At 45.8% G+C, this 19,913-nt stretch overlaps 2 protein-coding genes across 3 annotated transcripts in view; one reads left to right on the forward strand and one right to left on the reverse strand.

Moving 5' to 3' along the window:
* Positions 1–166: 166 nt before the first annotated feature.
* Positions 167–18,159, reverse strand: sumf1 (sulfatase modifying factor 1). 2 transcript variants are annotated; one of them, XM_034223719.1, is made up of 9 exons: positions 17,828–18,159; positions 16,731–16,904; positions 16,485–16,559; positions 15,569–15,651; positions 14,539–14,661; positions 14,325–14,439; positions 13,534–13,647; positions 13,395–13,454; positions 167–923 (listed from the first exon to the last, which is right to left on the reverse strand). In XM_034223719.1, exons 1-9 carry the CDS (start codon positions 18,086–18,088, stop codon positions 912–914), a joined length of 1,017 nt encoding a protein of 338 aa, XP_034079610.1. In that variant the 5' UTR covers positions 18,089–18,159; the 3' UTR covers positions 167–911. The 2 variants fall into 2 exon arrangements, with proteins under 2 accessions (XP_034079610.1, XP_034079609.1); XM_034223718.1 differs by having other exon boundaries at positions 167–1,013.
* Positions 18,160–18,252: 93 nt separating this feature from the next.
* LOC117551047 (inositol 1,4,5-trisphosphate receptor type 1-like) overlaps positions 18,253–19,913 on the forward strand; it is a 64,831-nt gene continuing 63,170 nt past the window's right edge. Inside the window, 2 exon segments of the mRNA XM_034223714.1 lie at positions 18,253–18,733; positions 19,641–19,754. Coding sequence (XP_034079605.1) covers positions 19,663–19,754 — 92 coding nt within the window. The 5' untranslated portion in view covers positions 18,253–18,733; positions 19,641–19,662.

Genomic DNA, 19,913 nt, shown 5'->3' on the forward strand with positions numbered 1-19,913 from the left:
ACATCAAAGAAACTTGTACTGTACGCAAAGCACATTAATGAGACAGATAAACAAAGATATGCATATTCAAACATGTGCTGCCCTCTGGTGGATGCTACATGATAACTAGATAGCTAACCTGCATCATAATGTTTGTATAGCTGTCAACAATGATACAACACAAGGGTAATAGCAAAGCAGCCTCTTTATATTTAGCATTAAAGCTACAGTTTCCCATAAAAATCAAGTGCAACATTTTGACTCACATAAAGACAGCACTATTTTTATTATGGCCAAATATGACATTTAAGCTTGGGTTGTTTCACCAAAAATAAAAACAAGTCAGGATGATTCCCTGATTATATTTCTTTCACTTAAAATATAAATTCACAAATACAAAAAGGAGAAGGATGAATCGCATTATTTAGGATGCTGTTTGTCACAGATGTATCAGTAATTGTAAAAATGACAAGCTTTTACAGTATGTACAATAATCTTGCAGCAGTTGCACAGTATGCATTTGACATTTACTGTATATTTCACAATCTATTCAGTCAGGTCTATTAGTCTGGATCTCAGCTAACATTTGTGATGATTATAACAACCATTAAACTTCTTCCAAAGAGTTTTTGTCATTAACAAACCATATTGATTGTTGCCACTCCAAAAGCAGAAACAGCGTTATTCAGTGCCTGCTCCACCAATGCTCAGAGATGTTAGGAGAACAGAAATGTCATTTCTTATAAAAAATAAAGTCTGAAAAAAGTTACAAAATATTTCATTTCTGAGAATATCTGCTTGAATGGAAGACGATCTCTATGAAAATGAAATGGCATATATGAAGTCACTTTCATTGGTTAAATGTACAACCAACACAAGAGTTCAGGAGCAGCTAGAATAAGGTACCGTAGCTTTAAGACGAGCAGGTCAGGTCACCGTTTTTCCTGAGAGACACAGCGGAAACCAAGATTAGAGGCGGCACTGTCCGGAGTGTTTTGGCTACGAGCAGCACATCGGTATCTATAACAGTAAGACTGAAAAACAAAATAAAAATGACTGTCAAAACATTCCTTTTTCTCATCAGTGGAACCTGCTTTATTACAGTATATTAAACATTTTCATCCACCACTTCATTCACTGTTTGTGCATGTTTATTACCCATTTAAAAAAAATGTTGTCCTCCACTCCCTCACACAGTGTATCCATGTGAAACACACCAAACCAAATTATGAGGACTTCTTTTTCATGCAATTAGTCGCATTTCCATGGCAACTGGCAAACAGGTGTTGTCACCAGTGGGCGGCTAAAATGGTGTTGCAGAAAAAGTACTTAATAGAAGTTCTCTTTTCAAAACAGGATCTGACTAAGGGACTGTCCACACACTAACACATACACTACTCTAGCCTCAAGTATCAGGATGAAAAGAGAGAATAGGGGAGTGTGCATGTTCTCTGTAATCTAACAGGTGGACAGTCACTGGCTATGAAACAGATTTGCATTACTCAGGGTTCTTACACCTTTTCCAAAGTGAAATTCAAGCACTTTTCAAGGTGCATTTTCAAGCAGATTACAACTGTTGTAAATTACATATGTATGTGCACATTAGGGGTGTAACGGTTCACAGAAGTCACGGTTCGGTACGGGTTCGGTGAAGAGTGTATCGCCAGCCACTAGAGGGCAGCGTCACTGCTGTCGCTGCCCGGATATGCCGTGCTTTGACCCGGTACTGCATAGCGGCCATGTTAGCCCACATGTTATTCATTCACTCCGCCTCGGGTTGAGACGTTCGTCCACTCACACATGTAAGACTGTTTCCACTACCGTTTAGTGTGTCTTTAATATATGTATGTGAATATATGTGTATTGTTCATGTTATACTTTATCAGCTTATCCTGCGGCATTGCTCTATTTCAGGGTGTTGTCATCTTTGTCAATAAAGTACCAAGACTGACATTGAGGAGTGTGTTTCTTCATGACGACACCATGGTCGTTGTTGGATGCCCTGTCCCCGGCTGCGAGTTCGAATCCCAAGACTTATCCGAAGCACTCGTCACTGCTATACTGACGATTCATGGATTTAGCCACCAGCACGCAGCGCCTGTCATGGCCGCCCCAGCCCCTCACGGCCCGAGACTCGATCGGCCCAAAGTGGATGTAGGCGTATCGATAGAGGAATGGAACGTGTTTATCCGCCGTTGGGACGTATTCCGTGCCGGATCAGGCATAGGGGATGCCCAGGCCCACTTCCAGCTGTTTCAGTGCGCTGGGTCTGTACTTGGAGACAGCCTGTTGAAAGCCGCCCCCGACGCCGCTTCCGGACCTTTGCCAGACCTAATCACCGTCATGCGTTCCCTAGCTGTCATCCCAGTCGCTACATGTGTCCTGCGCACCGAGCTACTTCAGTTCCGCCAGGAACGCGATGAGACATTCCGTGCATTTGCTGCCAGAGTGAGGGGTAAAGCAGAGACATGCGCATATAACGCGGTATGCGAGTGTGGTAAGGACGTGGACTATACCGACCACATCATCCGTGATGTGCTGATCAATGGCATCTATGACTCGGACATACGCCGCGAGACGCTGGGGACACCTGACGTCCTGATTAAGCCAGTTAATGTCGTAATCGCACTCGTCGGGAACAGAGAGATGGCCCGTAACGCCCTCCCGTCGTCCTCCCTATCAGCCATGTCGTCATTCCAGCGCCTGAAGACGACTCCACAGACGAGCCCCGCCCCGAGCCCTGCGGACGGGGCTAGACGTGCCTCGTGCCCGGAATGTAAGAGCGTCTTCAACGTCTTCACGGAGGGGCCTCGCGGGTGGAATCCTAAGCCTCACCAGGTGTGCATCGGCTGCTACAGAGCCCGGCGTCAACAGCCGTCGTCCGACAGTCAACAGGCCGCCATGGGGTCGGAGCCGGTCTCCCAGGTCTCGTCGGTGCAAGCCGGGGCCCGCCCTGGCCAACGTCACAGGAGCCATCGCCGGCACCGCGCCCATACGTCGCACGGATGTGTCAACAGGCAAGCACCTATCAGACTCGAGCACCACATCTTCTCCAAGGGCGAATGGAGACGGGCCAGGCTGAGAGACCACCCCCGAGCATTAATCACCGTCTCAATGGACATGCCAGTCGGGCTGAGGGATGGCACCGGCAACCGGGGCACGGCCGACGGAGCTCGGATATCTGCCGTCGCGGACACTGGCGCGCAGTCGGACCTTTGGTCGCTGGAGGAGTACCTGGCCTGCGGTTTCTCGCGGGACGACCTGCGACCCATCAGCCTCAGCCTGTCAGCCGCCAACCGCTCCCCTATATCCATCGAGGGAGCGTTCTTCGCTAGGCTCTCGACAAACTGCAGCGGGGGGCGTGTCACATCCTGCCGTTCCATGGTATACGTGAGCAGCTCGGGCCGGGCCATGTACCTCTCCTACGAGTCATTGCTCAACCTCGGCCTCTTGCCCGTGAACTTTCCATCGGACGATGTTGCAGGGGGGCACAAGGACAGGCGTAGCTCTGACACGGCTGACACGCCAGGCCTGCCCCTGTCCGTCAATACGACGAGGTCAGCCAACGGCGGCTGCGTGGGGCCAGGTGACCCCCGGGACGCCCAGTGCACATGTCCTCAGCGCACGGTCCCCCCGGCGCGCCCCGTAGCACTGCCGTTCCCCTGTAAGCCAGAGAACAACATCAGGATGAAAGATTGGCTACTCGGGAGATATGCCTCGTCTACGTTCAATACTTGCACCCCATCGAGCACTACCATGCATGGAGGGGCCACCTATCGAGATGCACGTGGACCCCGCAGCTACGCCTAGGGCATGTCACACCGCGGCTACAGTGCCTTTACACTGGCAACGGAGGGTCCACGATGACCTACTGCGGGATGAAGCCCTTGGGGTCATTGAATGTGTGCCATACGGCGAGCCTGTGACGTGGTGCCATCGTATGGTAGTCACTCGGAAGCACGACGGTTCCCCACGTAGGACCGTGGACCTCTCCCCCTTAACAAGTTCTGCCAACGTGAGACCTTCGCCACTGAGTCCCCGTTCCACCTTGCACGCCGCGTCCCGAAGGGCACCTGGAAGACCGTAACAGACGCCTGGAACGGCTACCACAGTGTCCCCCTGCGTGAGTCGGATCGACACCTCACTACCTTCATCACACCCTTCGGCCGTTGGTGCTACACCAGGGCACCACAGGGCTTCCTGTCATCAGGGGATGGCTACAACCGTCGGTTTGATGCCATCCTCTCGGACTATGAATGCAAGGAACGTTGCGTGGATGACACCATCCACTATGACACCGACCTGGAGCAGCACTGGTGGAGGACCATCGACTTCCTGACGCGTGTCGGCCGGTCGGGTATCTTGTTGAACTCAGACAAGTTCCAGTTCGCGGAGAGGTGCGACGATTTTGCTGGCTTCAGGGTGTCGGAATCTACCATCGAACCGCTCTCGAAATACTTGGACGCCATCCGTGACTTCCCCACCCCTGGCTCCACGACAGACATCAGGAGTTGGTTCGGCCTTGTCAACCAGGTGGCCAACTATGCCCAGTTGCGTGACATGATGGCCCCATTTAAGCCGTTCCTCAGCCCACGCTGTGTGTTCCTATGGTCCCCCGTTCTGGAGGAGGCCTTCCAGGCGTCTAAGCATGCCATAATGGAGGCCATCCGTGAGAGCGTGGAGATCTACGACATGCAGAAGCGTACCTGCCTCCGCCCCGACTGGTCCATGCGTGGCGTAGGCTACTTCCTGCTCCAGCAACACTGTCACTGTACCTTGGGGATACCGGACTGCTGCCCAGGTGGATGGAGGATCACCCTCGCGGGCTCGCGTTTCCTGTCCCCTGCGGAGCAGCGCTATGTGGCCGTCGAGGGAGAGGCCCTAGCTGTGGCCTGGGGTCTGGAACAGACGCGGTACTTCACGCAGGGGTCCGACAACCTCGTCGTGGTCACCGACCATAAGCCGTTGGTGAAGATCTTTGGCGACCGTACGCTGGATGAGATCACAAACTCGCGCCTGTTCAGACTCAAGCAGCGCACCCTCCCATGGCGCTTTGACATTGTGCATCTACCCGGCAAGAGCAACTATGCCGCTGATGCCACGTCGAGGCATCCTTCCCCCTCGGGCTCAGCAAACGGCCTCTCATTGGGGCTGCCGAGCGGGCCTGACGCCGTGGAGTCAGCACTCATGGCCTCCATCCGCGACGACGCACGGGAGCTCGGAGCCGTCTCTTGGCCCCTCCTCGCACGGGAGACAGCGGCTGACGGATGCCTCGGCCACCTCCTCCAACTCATTGAGCAGGAGGGTGGGATTGATGTGAATGACCCTGCCCTGGCGAGTCTGTCATCGGTCTGTGAGTCCATCTACGCACAGGACGGCGTCCTGCTCTATCGGGACCGCGTTGTGGTCCCCCTCATCCCTCCATGGGAGAGTCCTTCAGCATCTCCATGCCGCTCACCAGGGAACCTCAGCGATGGGGCAGCATGCCCAAGCCATAGTTTACTGGCCCGGGATGTCCGGGGACATTCAGGCCACCAGGGACGGATGTGCAGACTGCAACCGCAATGCTCCGTCACAGGCGGCTACACCCCCCCTGCCGTCCTCACCCCCGTCCACGCCATTCGAAGCGGTGTTCGCTGACTTCTTCGACTATGGGGGCCGCCACTACCTAGTTGTCGGGGACCGCCTCTCGGGCTGGGTAGAGGTCCTGAGCTCTACGGCAGGTACTGCCCTGGCGGGCTCAACCGGCCTGGTTCAACACCTCCGTTCGTTCTTCGCCACCTTCGGCGTACCGGAGGAGCTCTCGAGCGACGGTGGTCCAGAATTCAAGGCGAGCCACACTGAGGCCTTCCTCCGCTTATGGCACGTCAAACACCGGGTGTCGTCCGTCAGCTTCCCGCAGTCGAATGGGAGGGCAGAAGTTGCGGTTAAGACCGCTAAGCGCCTCCTAATGTCCAACACCGGCCCGTCGGGCGGCCTTGATCAGGACCGCTTCCTGCGTGCTATGCTGCAGTTGCGAAACACACCTGACCCCGACTGCAACCTCTCGCCAGCGCAGATCATCTTCGGCCGCCCCCTTCGTGGCTCGCTCTCCTTCGTGAACCGCCTTGAGAAGTTCTCGAATCCGCACATCCGCCTGCTATGGCGCGAGGCATGGGCGGCGAAGGAGGACGCCCTTCGGACCCGTATGTCCCGTACCACCGAGTCCCTGGGGACTCACTCAAGACCGCTCCGCCCATTGGCACTTGGCGAAAGAGTATTCCTCCAGAACCAGCAAGGCCCGAGCCCCAACAAATGGGACAGGTCAGGGATCGTGGTGGAGTCGCCAGGCCACGACCAGTATCGGATCAGGGTTGACGGTTCGGGACGTCTGACACTGCGCAACCGGCGCTTCCTCCGGGTCTATACGCCGGCCACACCCTGCGCCCGTGAACAGCCGGCTGCGCCCTTGCCGCCGCCCGCTGCCCTGGGCCATCAGGCCCCATCAGGCCCCACCTGTCCACCCGGTCTGGTCGACGCCCCAAGGGATCGCTCAGCGGCCGGCTGTTGGACCCCGCGACTCGGATAGGGGCGCTCCCCCACCGGCACCTGCTGGCGAAGCATCCTCTGACCTCACCGTTCCTACGGGTGCCGTCCTGGGCTCTCCGGTGCCGCAGTCGCCGCCGATGCTACCCCAGCCTACTCGGTCAGGCCGCGTGAGAAGGCCGCCTGCACGGTACGAGCCCGAGTCCGGCAGCTGGATTTAGACCGTTAACCTATTCCGGCCCATAGTTTTCCGGTCTGGGGGGGATGAAGAGTGTATCGCCGGCCACTAGAGGGCAGCGTCACTGCTGTCGCTGCCCGGATATGCCGTGCTTTGACCCGGTACTGCATAGCGGCCATGTTAGCCCACATGTTATTCATTCACTCCGCCTCGGGTTGAGACGTTCGTCCACTCACACATGTAAGACTGTTTCCACTACCGTTTAGTGCAGTGGTTCTCAAAATGGGGGGCGCGCCCCCCCTGGGGGGCGCAGAGGCATGCCAGGGTGGGCGCGAGAGACCAGGAGGAAAAATGGTATTACAAAAACAAAAAAAAAATCATAATTTGAAAGATTATTGATTTGAAAATAATATGATACAGTACTATTACGTCTGGGTCTCTGTGTTTCATTAAAGCTCGTGTGTGTGTGTGTGTGTGTGTGTGTGTGTGTGTGTGTGTGTGTGTGTGTGTGTGTGTGTGTGTGTGTGTGTGTGTGTGTGTGTGTGTAACGAGCCATTTTGTATGCGCGAGAGAGAGAGCACACCAGTACTGGAGATCGTTGTTGTTAGCTTCTGGTGCTAGCGAGCTACGCTAACAGATATAAGGAGTTTTATCAACAACAAAGTGGAGGAGAGTCCTCTCCTGCCAGACTGAGAGACTCAGTGAGCTAAAGGACTCTCAGTGTCATCTCAGTGGGTCTCAAACGTTTTGGTCACCATTAATGTAAACAATTATTTCCGAGGCACACGTTTATATGATCATTATAGTTATACAAAAATAAGAGAATACATGAAAAACAGGTATGAAATACTATAATTAAAAAAAGAATAAAGTTTAAAAGGGTGAAAATATCCATAAAGAAAAAGTAAATCTGTTTACAGTTCTGTTTCATCTGGGTGTTGAGAGATGTATCCATAGATCTCTTATTTTGCTCTCAAAGTGCACCAGATTGATGCTTTTAACTCAATATTTAAAAATAAATCTTCCCGGGGGAGCTTGCCCCCGAGAAGACACCACACCACCTATAAAAATAGCACTTTACCCCTGCTTACACCTATATGCCGTGAGCTAATTATCGAGCCTTCATTGTAACAGTCACACTGTGTATTTGCGTGAGGAGTGTTGCAGTAGAACATTCCTCTAGCGCCCGGTCCATTAATGGGAAACCCTAAATGTTTGAGCACCCTCTATGAAACGTCAAGCTACCCCACAGCACCCCAAAAGAAATCTCTGACGCCGCCACTGAGCCTGACTATTTGTGTTGGGGGGGCCCGACTTTTTTTTTTCTCCAAAGGGGGGGCCTGACAGAAAAAGTTTGAGAACCACTGGTTTAGTGTGTCTTTAATATATGTATGTGAATATATGTGTATTGTTCATGTTATACTTTATCAGCTTATCCTATAACAGCGGGGATAAGCTGCTGAACTGCTGTTGTCTTTTGCCGGTGTCAGTACCAGATATGTTCGGGCTACCAGATATGTTCGGGTGTATTTCCGTCGCATCCGTCATCCGTCATATTCGTCATATTTTACGGCAACTCAAGAGGGCCATCACGGTCAAATTCCGAACATTTAAACATAGCCGACACTTCATTCTTTAGTTTGTCCGTTATTATATGTAGAAGATTATACTTTTTCTCCGTCATGTTGTTTCCTTAGCAACAACTTCAAACAGGCATAGCCTACACTTCATTCTTTACTTTGTCCGTTATTATATTATGTAGAAGATATTAATTGTTTCTCCGTCATGTTATTTCCATAGCAACAACTTCAAACAATAACAACTAACCGCTAGCCGCAAAGCTAGCTTCACAGCCACTGCTCCGTTTTCGGAGACTTTGCACACGTTTTTCACAAACATTTTCACACGCTAGGAGTACTTCCACTATCTTCGTCTTGATCTGTAGATGTGATTTGATGTGTCGTGTGTCCCCCAACTCCTCTCCAAAGTTCAGATATTTAATAAAATACTCAGGGGAGTTTCCTGAATTTTCATGCCCAAAGCCAAGCACTAAGCCCTGGGTAAATTAAGAGGCTGATCTCGGGCACTTTTGTCCACTTTCCCTGGTGGTCGAAACTCAAGCCAGACATCCCTGGAATCGTCTCAGAGAGTAGATGATCAGTGGGGCCTTGTTTTTACTGAATGATGTGTTTTTTTATGATGAATTCAAATATGAGCTTATTTTTAGGATTTTCGGAGACTTTGCACACGTTTTCACAAACATTTTCACGCTAGGAGTATGGGAGTACTTCCATTCGCTTCGCCTTGATCTGTAGATGTGATTTGATGTGTCGTGTGTCTCCCAACTCCTCTCCAAAGTTCAGATACTATATAAAAATACTAAAAGGTAAATAAAACATTAAACATAATGACAAAATAACAACCTGAAATATATGTATTCTATCTACACATTTCGTAATTATCTAATCTAGTGGCCTTATAAAAGTGTTGGCTAAAGTAACGCAGAATATATATATTTTTTTATTGTAAATAATTAGAAACATTATTTATGTGCACAAGTACATGGGACCCCACCACAGCACCCCACACATAACAAGCTGTCCCGAGTTCCTCCGGCTGCAGTTCCGCAGACGGCCGGTGTGTGGCAGCAGAGCGCTGGGAGCAGAGGGAGGTGAGTATATGACGGATATGACGGAAGACGGATGCGACGGAAATACACCCGAACATATCTGGTAGCCCGAACATATCTGGTACTGACACCGGGCTCCGTGATTGGCAAATCTGGGTGATGCCTTCTGATATGATTTAGCATGTTCCATTAGCACACCGCACCGCTGTCTAACAATGCCGACACACCGACCTCGTCCGATCCACCACTCGCGCACTTCATCGTTATTGTAGTCCACAGGGAACCCGAAATGTTCCCACACAGCTGATTTAAAAAAAGCAGGTGGGTTCTAGCTCCTGTGTGTTACCTGAAATCGCCATACTAACTTTTCTTCTTCTTGTATTTTGTTCGTTTTGTTGTTGTGTTTCTTTTTGTTCTTCATTTGTTGTTTAAGGGCGGCTGGCAAACAGCTTTTAGGCGCAATACCGCCCCCTGGATTATAAATAGTGTAGTGGATACTGCCCTGAATGACAGACTTTTTTCCCACTCGTAAAAAAAGGCGTATTCGTCGTGTGACTGCTTGTGCCGAACCGTGACGTCCGAACCGTGACGGTACGGAACGAATACGGATACCGTTACACCCCTAGTGCACATATACGTATACTCAAATGATTATTTCCCTACCTCACATTAAATCAGATGTTCTTTATGCTATAAACAACCAAATGTGTGTTTCATAATAGCATTCTACATAAGGATGAAACATTTAAAATGAAAGATAAGAAAACAAACCGCATTTTTTTACTTTTTTTTTTTTAATACCAAACAGCATAGAAATATATTGAGGTAAACAAACCGACATCTTACACAGCCATGGTGACAATTAGTTCCCTGCCTTCCTGACTACTGCGACACTACGAGGCCTACAGAGCCTGACTGTGGCCGAGATGGGGGGGGAGGGGGGGCGACTGAGGGAAGGTCCTTGGGTCAGTAGGTTGTGTGTGTGTGTGTGTGTGTGTGTGTGTGTGTTTGCTGTGAGCTGCAGCAGAGACAAGGCGTATACACTGAATCATTCGAGGCTAAAATAGCATACGGCCTATTAGGGAGTGTCTTTCAGTTCCTTGAGTTTATCAGTTAGCTGTCTCTCCAAAGTCTCCAGATGTCTTTCCTTTTCATTAGCAGCTCTTCGAAGGCCATTGGACTTGGAGATGAAGCTTAGTTTTCCTTGTGACTCAGCTTTTTCTGCATTATGATCAGCAGACTTCATGAGGACCCTTATGTCTTCCTCCATTCTCTTCTTTTTGGCTTTTATCTGTGTTAACTCCTCCATCATTCCTTTCCTCTTCCGTTTATTCTTCTCATCTTGCTTTAGACGTCTTTGGTCATCAAGATACATGTGATATTTCTGCCTGGCAGATGCTGCAGAGAGGAGCAGCTCTTTTGTGTAGGCTATGTTGAGCAGCCCTCCAACACTGTGCACATGGTCATTAATGACCCGCTGAGCAATCAATGAATGCTCTTTGAGGTTCTCCACCATCACTTCCTTGTTAACTGAAAACCCTCTCTCAACGGATGCTTGACCATGTGAAAGGACCAGGACGAGTTTTACCACCTCCCATAGATGATGACACTCTGCTTTGTTGGATAAATGCTCCTAGTAGAATTCATCCAATCTTCCACTTTGTGGGTTGAAGTCCCTGAAGGAATCTGACGCTGACATCAGGCTGTGGTCATAGAAGTGACCAAACTCCCTAATGATCTCATCGCAACATGTTTCTTCAATGCGGCCAGTTTCCACAAGGAGCCGCAGAACAGTAGTGAGTTTTCGTGTGCTTACTTCACCCTTTGTGCGTGACCTGGGCATTCAAATGAGAGTGATTATAGATAACAGTATGCCAGGAGGTTGCCGTTTTAACGAGCGTTGGCTATCCGAAGAAAAATACAAGCCATGGCTAAAACGAGGATCAACCCAACGAATAGCCTCCTGCAAAGTTTGCCACAAAGAATTTCAATTATTCACGATGGGAGAGTCTGCGCTGACAAAAAACACTTGCAGGTCGCAAGCATAGCGCGGGAAGGCCGGAAGCGGAACTGTTTGATGTTGCGATTTGATGTTGTAGAAGCGAAGCAATTATTTTCTTTTAATCTAAAAAGCGAACTATTCAGTCAGACAGCAATTTATTTTAAAAGTAAAGCATTTACAATTTCAAGCACTTTATCTCAAATCCAAGCACCATTCCCAAAATTCCAGCACTTTTCAAACCTTGAAAACACCACGTACAATTTCAAGCATTTTCAAGGATTTCCAGCACCCGTGGGAACCCTGATTACTACATCACTCACAACATACTCTATTGCCCATTTAAATCTAACCACCTTATGAACCATTATAACTGTTCAAACATGTACAGTGGAGGAAATAAGTATTTGATCCCTTGCAGATTTTTTTAGTTTGCCCACTTACAAAGAAATTAACAGTCTATAATTTTAATGGCAGGTTTATTTTACTAATGAGCAGTGGCGGCGCCAGGGTATGGCTGGGGTAGGCTACACCCATACCAAGAAATGGCTTAGCCCCACCATGAAAAATGATGTTAAAGTAAGCAAAATAAAGTCCGCCAACTCGCGGAGTAAATTGCACAGACAGTTAGTAAGATTGGGGGGGCGCCAAAGCTCACAGGAGGGGCGCCAGGCCTCAGATGATTTGAGGCCAAATATCATATTTAGACTTTCTTTTTTTCTTTACTTATAATTGTAACGCAATACATGATTGTCACTAAAAGCCTTGTCTCTACATTACAATAAAATATAAAAAATAATTGATCTATTAAATTTGAATAAAAATTCAAGTTAGTAGCTAATAAAGGCATAAAAAGACAGAAATGTATAATCTTTTCTTTAATAGAAATGTTTCTTCTGCCCGTAAAGTGTCCAAACCAGGCTTTTCTGGATAAGCGCATTTTTAAAAACATAGTCATTGTCCATGCCGGTTTCAGTTGGATTATTTGTCACAGTTGCTCTGATCAGATTGGTCTCCTCCATTTTGTAGATTATTTACGACTTTTGAATCCACATAAACACATCGGCAAAATCCGGCTTACTTTGAGCATGTGTTTTAAACAGTTTAATCCCTTTGTGAATTGTTTCCACTTCTGCGCCGTCCTTTAATTTCTTCATACAGCGGGAATCCAAATTAATTAATCCTGAGTCCAATAACCATCAAAGTCACTCCAATAGTGCTCCATAATTACGCTTTCATCCTCCTTTAACAAAATACTTCACATTCATCCAGTTTGTGACAGTAGTTGTAGCATCTTTGAGACTTTTAAACTGTAATTATCATTGTTGCCCTGTGGGGAAATTGCAGGATTGGCTCCAGGTCGCCCTTTTTATTTACTACAAGACAGATGTGCCTTTTTATTTCATACAGTTCAATTTGGATTGAGACAGGGAAATAATCTAAACCTCACGCGTGGCGTTTCACTGTCAAGGGGAGCGTGTATGTAATTACATCGCAAATACTGACTTGAGCCCCACCACTGTATGGGTTAGCCCTACCATAGATTACCCAACAAAAATACTCTGGCACCGCCACTGCTAATGAGAGAGAGAATATCAAAAAGAAAATCCACAAATGGACATTATATAATGACCTCAGGGAAAATCTTGTCCCTGAAGTCCTTAGACAACTCTTTGGTCTTGCCCATGGTGGAGAGGTTGGAATCTGATTCTGTGGACAGGTGTCTTTTATACAGGTAACAAGTTGATATGAGTACTTTCTTAAAAGGACGAGGACTTATGTAACCGGTTTGTGGGAGCCAGAATTAAATACAAATCAATTACAAATCAATTTTTATCTTTTATATAATGTCAATTTCTGGATTTTCTTTTTGATATTCTCTCTCTCATTTGTAAAATAAACCTACCATTAACATTATAGATTGTTCATTTATTTGTAAGTGGGTAAACTTACAAAATCGGCAAGGGATCAAATACTTATTTCCTCCACTGTATGTATACACTCGGACTGTTTTTTTATTTCAAGTTTGATAAAAAAAAGAAGCTATATAGCATAACAAGCATTTAAGTTATAGTCTACTTTACCTTGTGGCACATATATGACCCTCCCTTCTTCACCTTGTCGGTGCCTGACGAAGGACCAATCTGAAGAAGAGAAGTTATTAGATATTAGCTCAAAAAACCAACCTGAAGAACTTAAAAGCTTAGAGATAACATGTTTTACTGGGTTTTGTTGATGCTCTGTGGTGTGATGAACAGTCCACCAGTCTGAGGTCCATTCCCATGCATTCCCCACAATGTCATGCAGACCGAAACCATTGGCTGGAAAGGACATCACCTGCAGGGAGAGTATTGCCACATTTTAAAGAATTTCATTTGAAACAATTGTATGTTCTGAACGTCTCTTCATTTGATGTAAGCCCTATGGATGTGTACTACTGTAGGTCCATGTATGTATGTTTTACCAGAATGAATGAAATGATTTCGAACTAATCTAGACATACAGCTCATCTAGTGTTGAACTAGATTTCAGGTGATTCAATCTGTTTTTATCCTTCTTTACTATTGCCAAGCTGCTAAAATCAGGTGGCTATTTGAATGTTACATTTGTATCATCATAATAAAAAAAAGCCCCTTCTTTTCAGGTAGTGGGCTCAGAAAAAAATGCAGAAGTGTATACTGTACCATTTAAACATCTGAGTGCATTTTTTCATGCTTGATATCTTTAAATCATGGCTTCAAACCTCTCATGATAGAAAAATAGATTGGATTAACATGATGTGATGGTTTTGCATTTGATATTCTTGTAGGACTCAATCAACTTCTGAGATGAGCTCTTATTTCCGGAAACCGTTCTTTTCCTGTAGCTTCTAAAGGCAGAGACTAAATTATCAACCTTATTCCAGTTTTATGACAATTGCTTATAAGCCCCTCAGTCTTTCATACCTGAAATATGTTGCCGTTTTAACACACCCATAACTACATCCTCTTTCTATCTTTCCTTTTTGGTCTTACTGGTGAAGTTTGAATGTATCCATCCTCTGCAGAGTTATAGTTGGGGAAGTCCCCCTGCCAGAGGTTGGCGTAGTGCTGTCCTTTCGGGTTCAACTTGTTTCCCCAGGGGTAAAGTCTACATGCGAGACATTGACATGGGACATACTGTATGAAAACCACAGCACATTGGAAGCATATTGGCGTATTTTAGTCATATAATGAGTAAGTATTGTACCTGTCTTCAAGGCCCCCTCTGCAGGCGTACTCCCATTCTGCCTCTGTAGGAAGTCTCCTATTGGCCCAGGAGCAGTAGGCGACTGCATCGGCCCAGGACACATGTAGAACAGGATGGTCCAGCCTACACAAACACAGGTTTAGATTTAATTACTGGAGTTGTATTTGCTGAAAATAAAGAACAATTATAATCAAATAAAAGAAGTAGCTTTGGATCATAAATATTCAAAATGTTCACATTCATGTTTCAAATCTGTCTAAAGCAATGAGTGAAATAACTTCTGGTTGTTTGAACTTAACCTACTTGTCCACAACGCTTGTAATGAAATCCTTTCTTACTGTGAATCCAGTGTAAGTGATAGAAAACTAAATCCACAGTCCTTGTGCTCTTTAAAAAAAATGGATTGTGAAGTGCAAGTGAAGCTTACAGCAGTCGGAGTTAAATTATTAAATGGATTTCCTCCAATTATATATAAAGTATTTTTCAAGTTCCTAATCCCCCGTGTTTCTTTAAAATAACGTATTCAGGGACGGCTGTTGATAAGGCTTGCAGGTCAAATAGAGTTCAGAAACAGCAGCCCCCTCAGTTTTTATTGGACAGCATGTCATGAGCCAATCAGCTACTTGGAAAAGTTTAGTGTTATATTGGCTTGGTTTTGTAGTTTTTGTCTGCCAGTTCACTCCAGAGTTTGATGGATATATGTGAAGTAAATGTTGTTTTTCTGGTTGTTTTAGGGGTTAAAAATATGTGGGTTTGCTTTTCTTGCATCCATTGTCAAAATATGATTCCATCAGTGACTTTTATAATGAGGTTAAAAACACTATTGAAAGCAGGGGTTTTCTACAAAAAAGGGCCATAACTTTAGATGACCCCACTTCTTATTGTATGTCTCAATCACTGCTTAAGCCTTGTCCTTGCTTAAGCTAAACTTGGAAGAGAACGGAGAGTGTGGATTTTGTGCCCTATCACTTAGACTGAAAGCTCATCCAAGGACTATTTGGGTTTCAGGGATAAAAAGAGAGCTTTCTACCGGTCTGTGATGTTGGAGTCTGGACCATTAGGGTGCCTCCAGTTGGCACCTTTGACTGGAAGCCACCAGGGGGCAGCAGCCACCTGAAAACAGAGTAATATAGATATAATGGTTACAGACTGATATTATTTTTCTTTCATACTCTTCATTCCATTTTCTCTTACATTTACATGTCATTTGGAATTTTCTTATGTCCACAGATTTGCAATGGTACTAATGGTTTCCACTATGCCACACTAATGGGTACACAGCACTTTCCCTGCCACATGAGAGCTGAGATGAAGCAGTCAATACTCTGCTATCTGGCTTACATCTGTGGGAGGACTGTGGCCTCAGGCTCTCTGTGAAGATTCCCAAGACTCTTAAATAAGATAAGTATATGTTTACATTATATCTGTTTATGACACCGACCATGGGGCAAGGAACGTTAAATAAATATCAGTAATAACTATAAATGCACTTGGAGAGCTAAGATCTCAGACAAGGCCGTTTCCTAAAGTTAAAATAATGTTTCTACAGTATCAGCCCCTTGATTGGGATCGGACTAAAAATGCAATGTGTCCTTCTTTGACCAAGCTACACCCATGCAGCAAGTTCAATGAAGATCTTCCAAAAAATAAATAAGGTAACCCCCCCCCCCGCAACCTACATCTGAACAGAGGGTATAACACTATGATACATCTGGAAGACAATGAAAAGTGTACAACATGTCATATATATTTCTCCCCACATTTATCATTCTTTTAAAAATGATTACGTGTTTCTCAACGAAGAACAATTATCAAGGTGTACATGGCAGGAGTTTTTACACAGGGCTACAAAAGGATGACGCCAATAATCATGGTACTAACAATGCTTTATCTGGATGTAGCACAACAAAATGAGCGGTACAGGACAGTTGAATAACTATACTTACAGCTTGGGTGATTTGTTTTTTTACACTCTCGCTCAAAATCCCCTCGAACACAAATGAGTCTCCGAAGTTCTCTGCCTAAAAATACAAGGATAAAAACAATATGAGCAAAGGTGATGCCGATTAAAATCATAACACTGAAACATCACCATTGCCAAATATTTGTTTTAATAACGATTGGTTTGATTTATTCAACTAATTTTTTATTAATTCAAATCACAGTTTATGGGTTAATCTATAGACAAATACCTCAGTAATGAATCCTGTGGCATTGACAAAGCCCTGAAACTGTTGGTTTGTCACTTCCTGGATCTCCATGTAGAAGGAGTCCACGTACACCGGCCTCTGAGGGCCCTCGCCATCTGCAGGGATGGCTGGGTTGTCCGTCCCCATCAGGAACTCTCCTCCAGAAATCTGCACCATCTGTATGCATTAACAGACCAATGAATCTCTTCACTTTAAAGAAAGTAACAGAAGTGATGAGATACTTTAAAATGGCTGGGAACCTAGTTTATTCTAAGTGCAAATATCTATTTGAGAGCAAACCACTACGCTTCACAATGTTTCCATACACTTCAAAAAGACAAAAGCAAACAATACAGTTTTATACGGTATCAAAAGCAACACATTCAGAGATAAAATATTGTAAGTAAATGAATCAAAAACCAACCTTAGGAGAGGATACAATTATTTGGTTAACGTTCGTACATAGCCCAAAATCAGATTGTCAGTCTGCTATTTACATATTTGTGCAATTCAAATGCAGTGTAAATGCAGCTTTTAAGCACATGGTTTATATGCTGTTTTTCTTCCAACTGATCCTACACAGTGGCACCAGATGTGACCTATATTTAATGACTGTGTATTGTGCAGGGCCTATCATGAGGGTTTTTTTAAACACAGGAAACCCACATGCCTCTGAGGCAGTGAGACAAGGATCTAACCAAAGCCAAAACTAACAATCCCATTGGTGAAGCTTGTTGAGGGACACACTTGAGCAAAAAAACACATTGTCTTCCTGAGAACCAGCTAAAAGGTTATATATTGAAAAAAGAAAAATAACTAATATTGCATACTGATGTCAACTACAATGCCACCAACATGCAGTCTTTCTCATAAACATTTTTAAAACAATACTATGCACTGGGAGACACTTTTGTGTTAAATGTAAAATACAAGGGACTCAGATCATGCTTTTTCAAAATGGAATTAGACATGTTTAATGTGGTCGGAAAGGCTGTCTACATTTCTGCACCACTTTTTAGAACAAGATGGTGGTCTATTGAGCAAGTGTCTCAATAGGGACTTTGTTATATTTCTTCTCAAAGGACAAAGAGATGACTTACCTGACTAAGTATATTCTCGTCATCTCCCTGAGCCTCCTGCAGCCTCTCATTGGCGCCTTTTGAGTATTTGAGAGCTGGGTCTGCAGACACCGTGCTGTCCTCCACAGGCTCCACAGCAGCGACTCTCTTCAGGTGCTCACAGCCGCAGCTGGTTGCTCCCTGAGCGGCTACGGGTTCTGACTGAGCCCCGCCTGAATCCTGAGTACAAAACACTTCGTTCACACAACAAACGATGAAAAACAAGACAAAACATCGCACCATCTTTGCAGGACACGGCTCAAATTCTGCTCATGATGTTGATACTCTTACTTCCGCAAAGTCACGTGATAAGTCAGCTGGTTGCAGTGTAAGAAAAAGTAGGCTAACTCTTTCCTGCCCGAAGTGAATATGTGTTGTGTACTTTTAATTAAAAAAGTAATACAATAGCAAACTATGAGTAGGGCCTGCGAAAACAGCAAATGGTGTTGGTTTGAATTAAATGAAATAATTTCCTTAAACACTATTAAATAAAATACGTGTTCAAAACTACAAGTGGTGCAGTTTGACAGTTTATTTAGTTAAATAGTTTTTCTTCACCATTTAAAGCAGGACTTCGCGCTGGGAGTGGTAACACAGCCTGGATTCTCAGAGGGATGGGACCACATGGACATCATTTCCCAGCTTTCAACACTACGGCCGCTTGAGAAAAAGAGGTGGCAGCGAGCCAATGAGCCGCCTGCCTCAGTGCACACAGCCCCGAGCACCGACAGGCGCGGAGAGGCGAGAGAGCTGTCATAAAAACTGGATTATTACAATCGCTGACGCCTGGATCTCACCCTCGGGCCGGTGGTGAAGAGGAGAGCCACAGTCATGTTGTCCTAGCCGGTCGAGAGAAGGCTGAGCACCCCAGCGTTTACCCGGACCGAGGTAAAGTTGAGCTCACAACTTGTACAGTTGACCATCTTCTCTTCCTATCCGTATCCTCTCGTAGAGGAGAAACACAGTTACTTCGCCCTCCTTAAATGATTATTAAAGTGCTCACAGCGCCCTTGATGTCGTCGTTAACACAGTAGGAACAACAAACGACCAAGAAAACGATAACTCCTGATTACTTTAAAACGGTGTGATTGCAGATCCCGAAGCAAAAGACAGCCTACCATCGTTTACTCAAGTTTCATGTGACTTTCATTGGTCTAACACTAACAGGCCTGTAGGAAAGATGCGCGCGTGTGCTTTGTAATAGCTGGTAATTTGGTGTTGTATGTCATTATTTTAGGCTTGCGACAACGCCGTTAGTTTATTTAGTATACTTTATCGACCGCAGTGAGAGGCAGTGGTTGGAAACAGACAGATAACCTGAATGGAGTGGACCTGCGGTGCACACATATCAGCTTCAGCGGCGATGACCTGTTGCAGGTGCATAAACCTTCCTGCTAACTGCAGCTCATAATCATTAACTGTCCAGCCTGAGCCTCTACAAACAAGTAACAGTAACAGCAGAGCATTTCCCTGCAGCTTCTATTCAAATTCCAGAGAGTGGTATCAGTGTAGTCTCAGGGAAGCCTCTCTTTTTCAAATCTCACGACTGATCAAACGAGGAAATGTTTCTGTGAATGTTGTGAGTGTATGATCATATCTGCAAATGCCCAGTAAATAAGAGAATCCACCAATTGTTACTGACTGAAGTTGAATGAATGTAACCATAGATCATCATCATCACACTATACTATCAGGAAATAATTACAAATAAGGAAGCTTTTTCTGCTTTTTAGACTTTTGTGGTAACATATTGAGAATATCATATACTAATCTTCACTCCTTTCTCTTGCTGTAGGTGTCCTCTGTGTGTGTCAAACATGTCGGATAAGATGTCGAGCTTCCTACACATTGGGGACATCTGCTCCCTGTATGCAGAGGGATCCACCAATGGCTTCATCAGCACACTGGGGTATGTCCATTTTGCTGGCCGACCATTATGTGTGGGCCCACTTCACACTTTTCTCTCTTCTACTGCAAGCTGAGCAGTATGTCCGAGAAGGGAAGTCACACTAGTAGTGGCAAGTGTTAACCACTTTTGAGAATGTCTGATATTTTTGAGAGCCACATT

Source organism: Gymnodraco acuticeps, unplaced genomic scaffold (genome assembly GCF_902827175.1).
Source record: "Gymnodraco acuticeps unplaced genomic scaffold, fGymAcu1.1, whole genome shotgun sequence".
Classification (NCBI taxonomy): Eukaryota; Metazoa; Chordata; class Actinopteri; order Perciformes; family Bathydraconidae; genus Gymnodraco; species Gymnodraco acuticeps.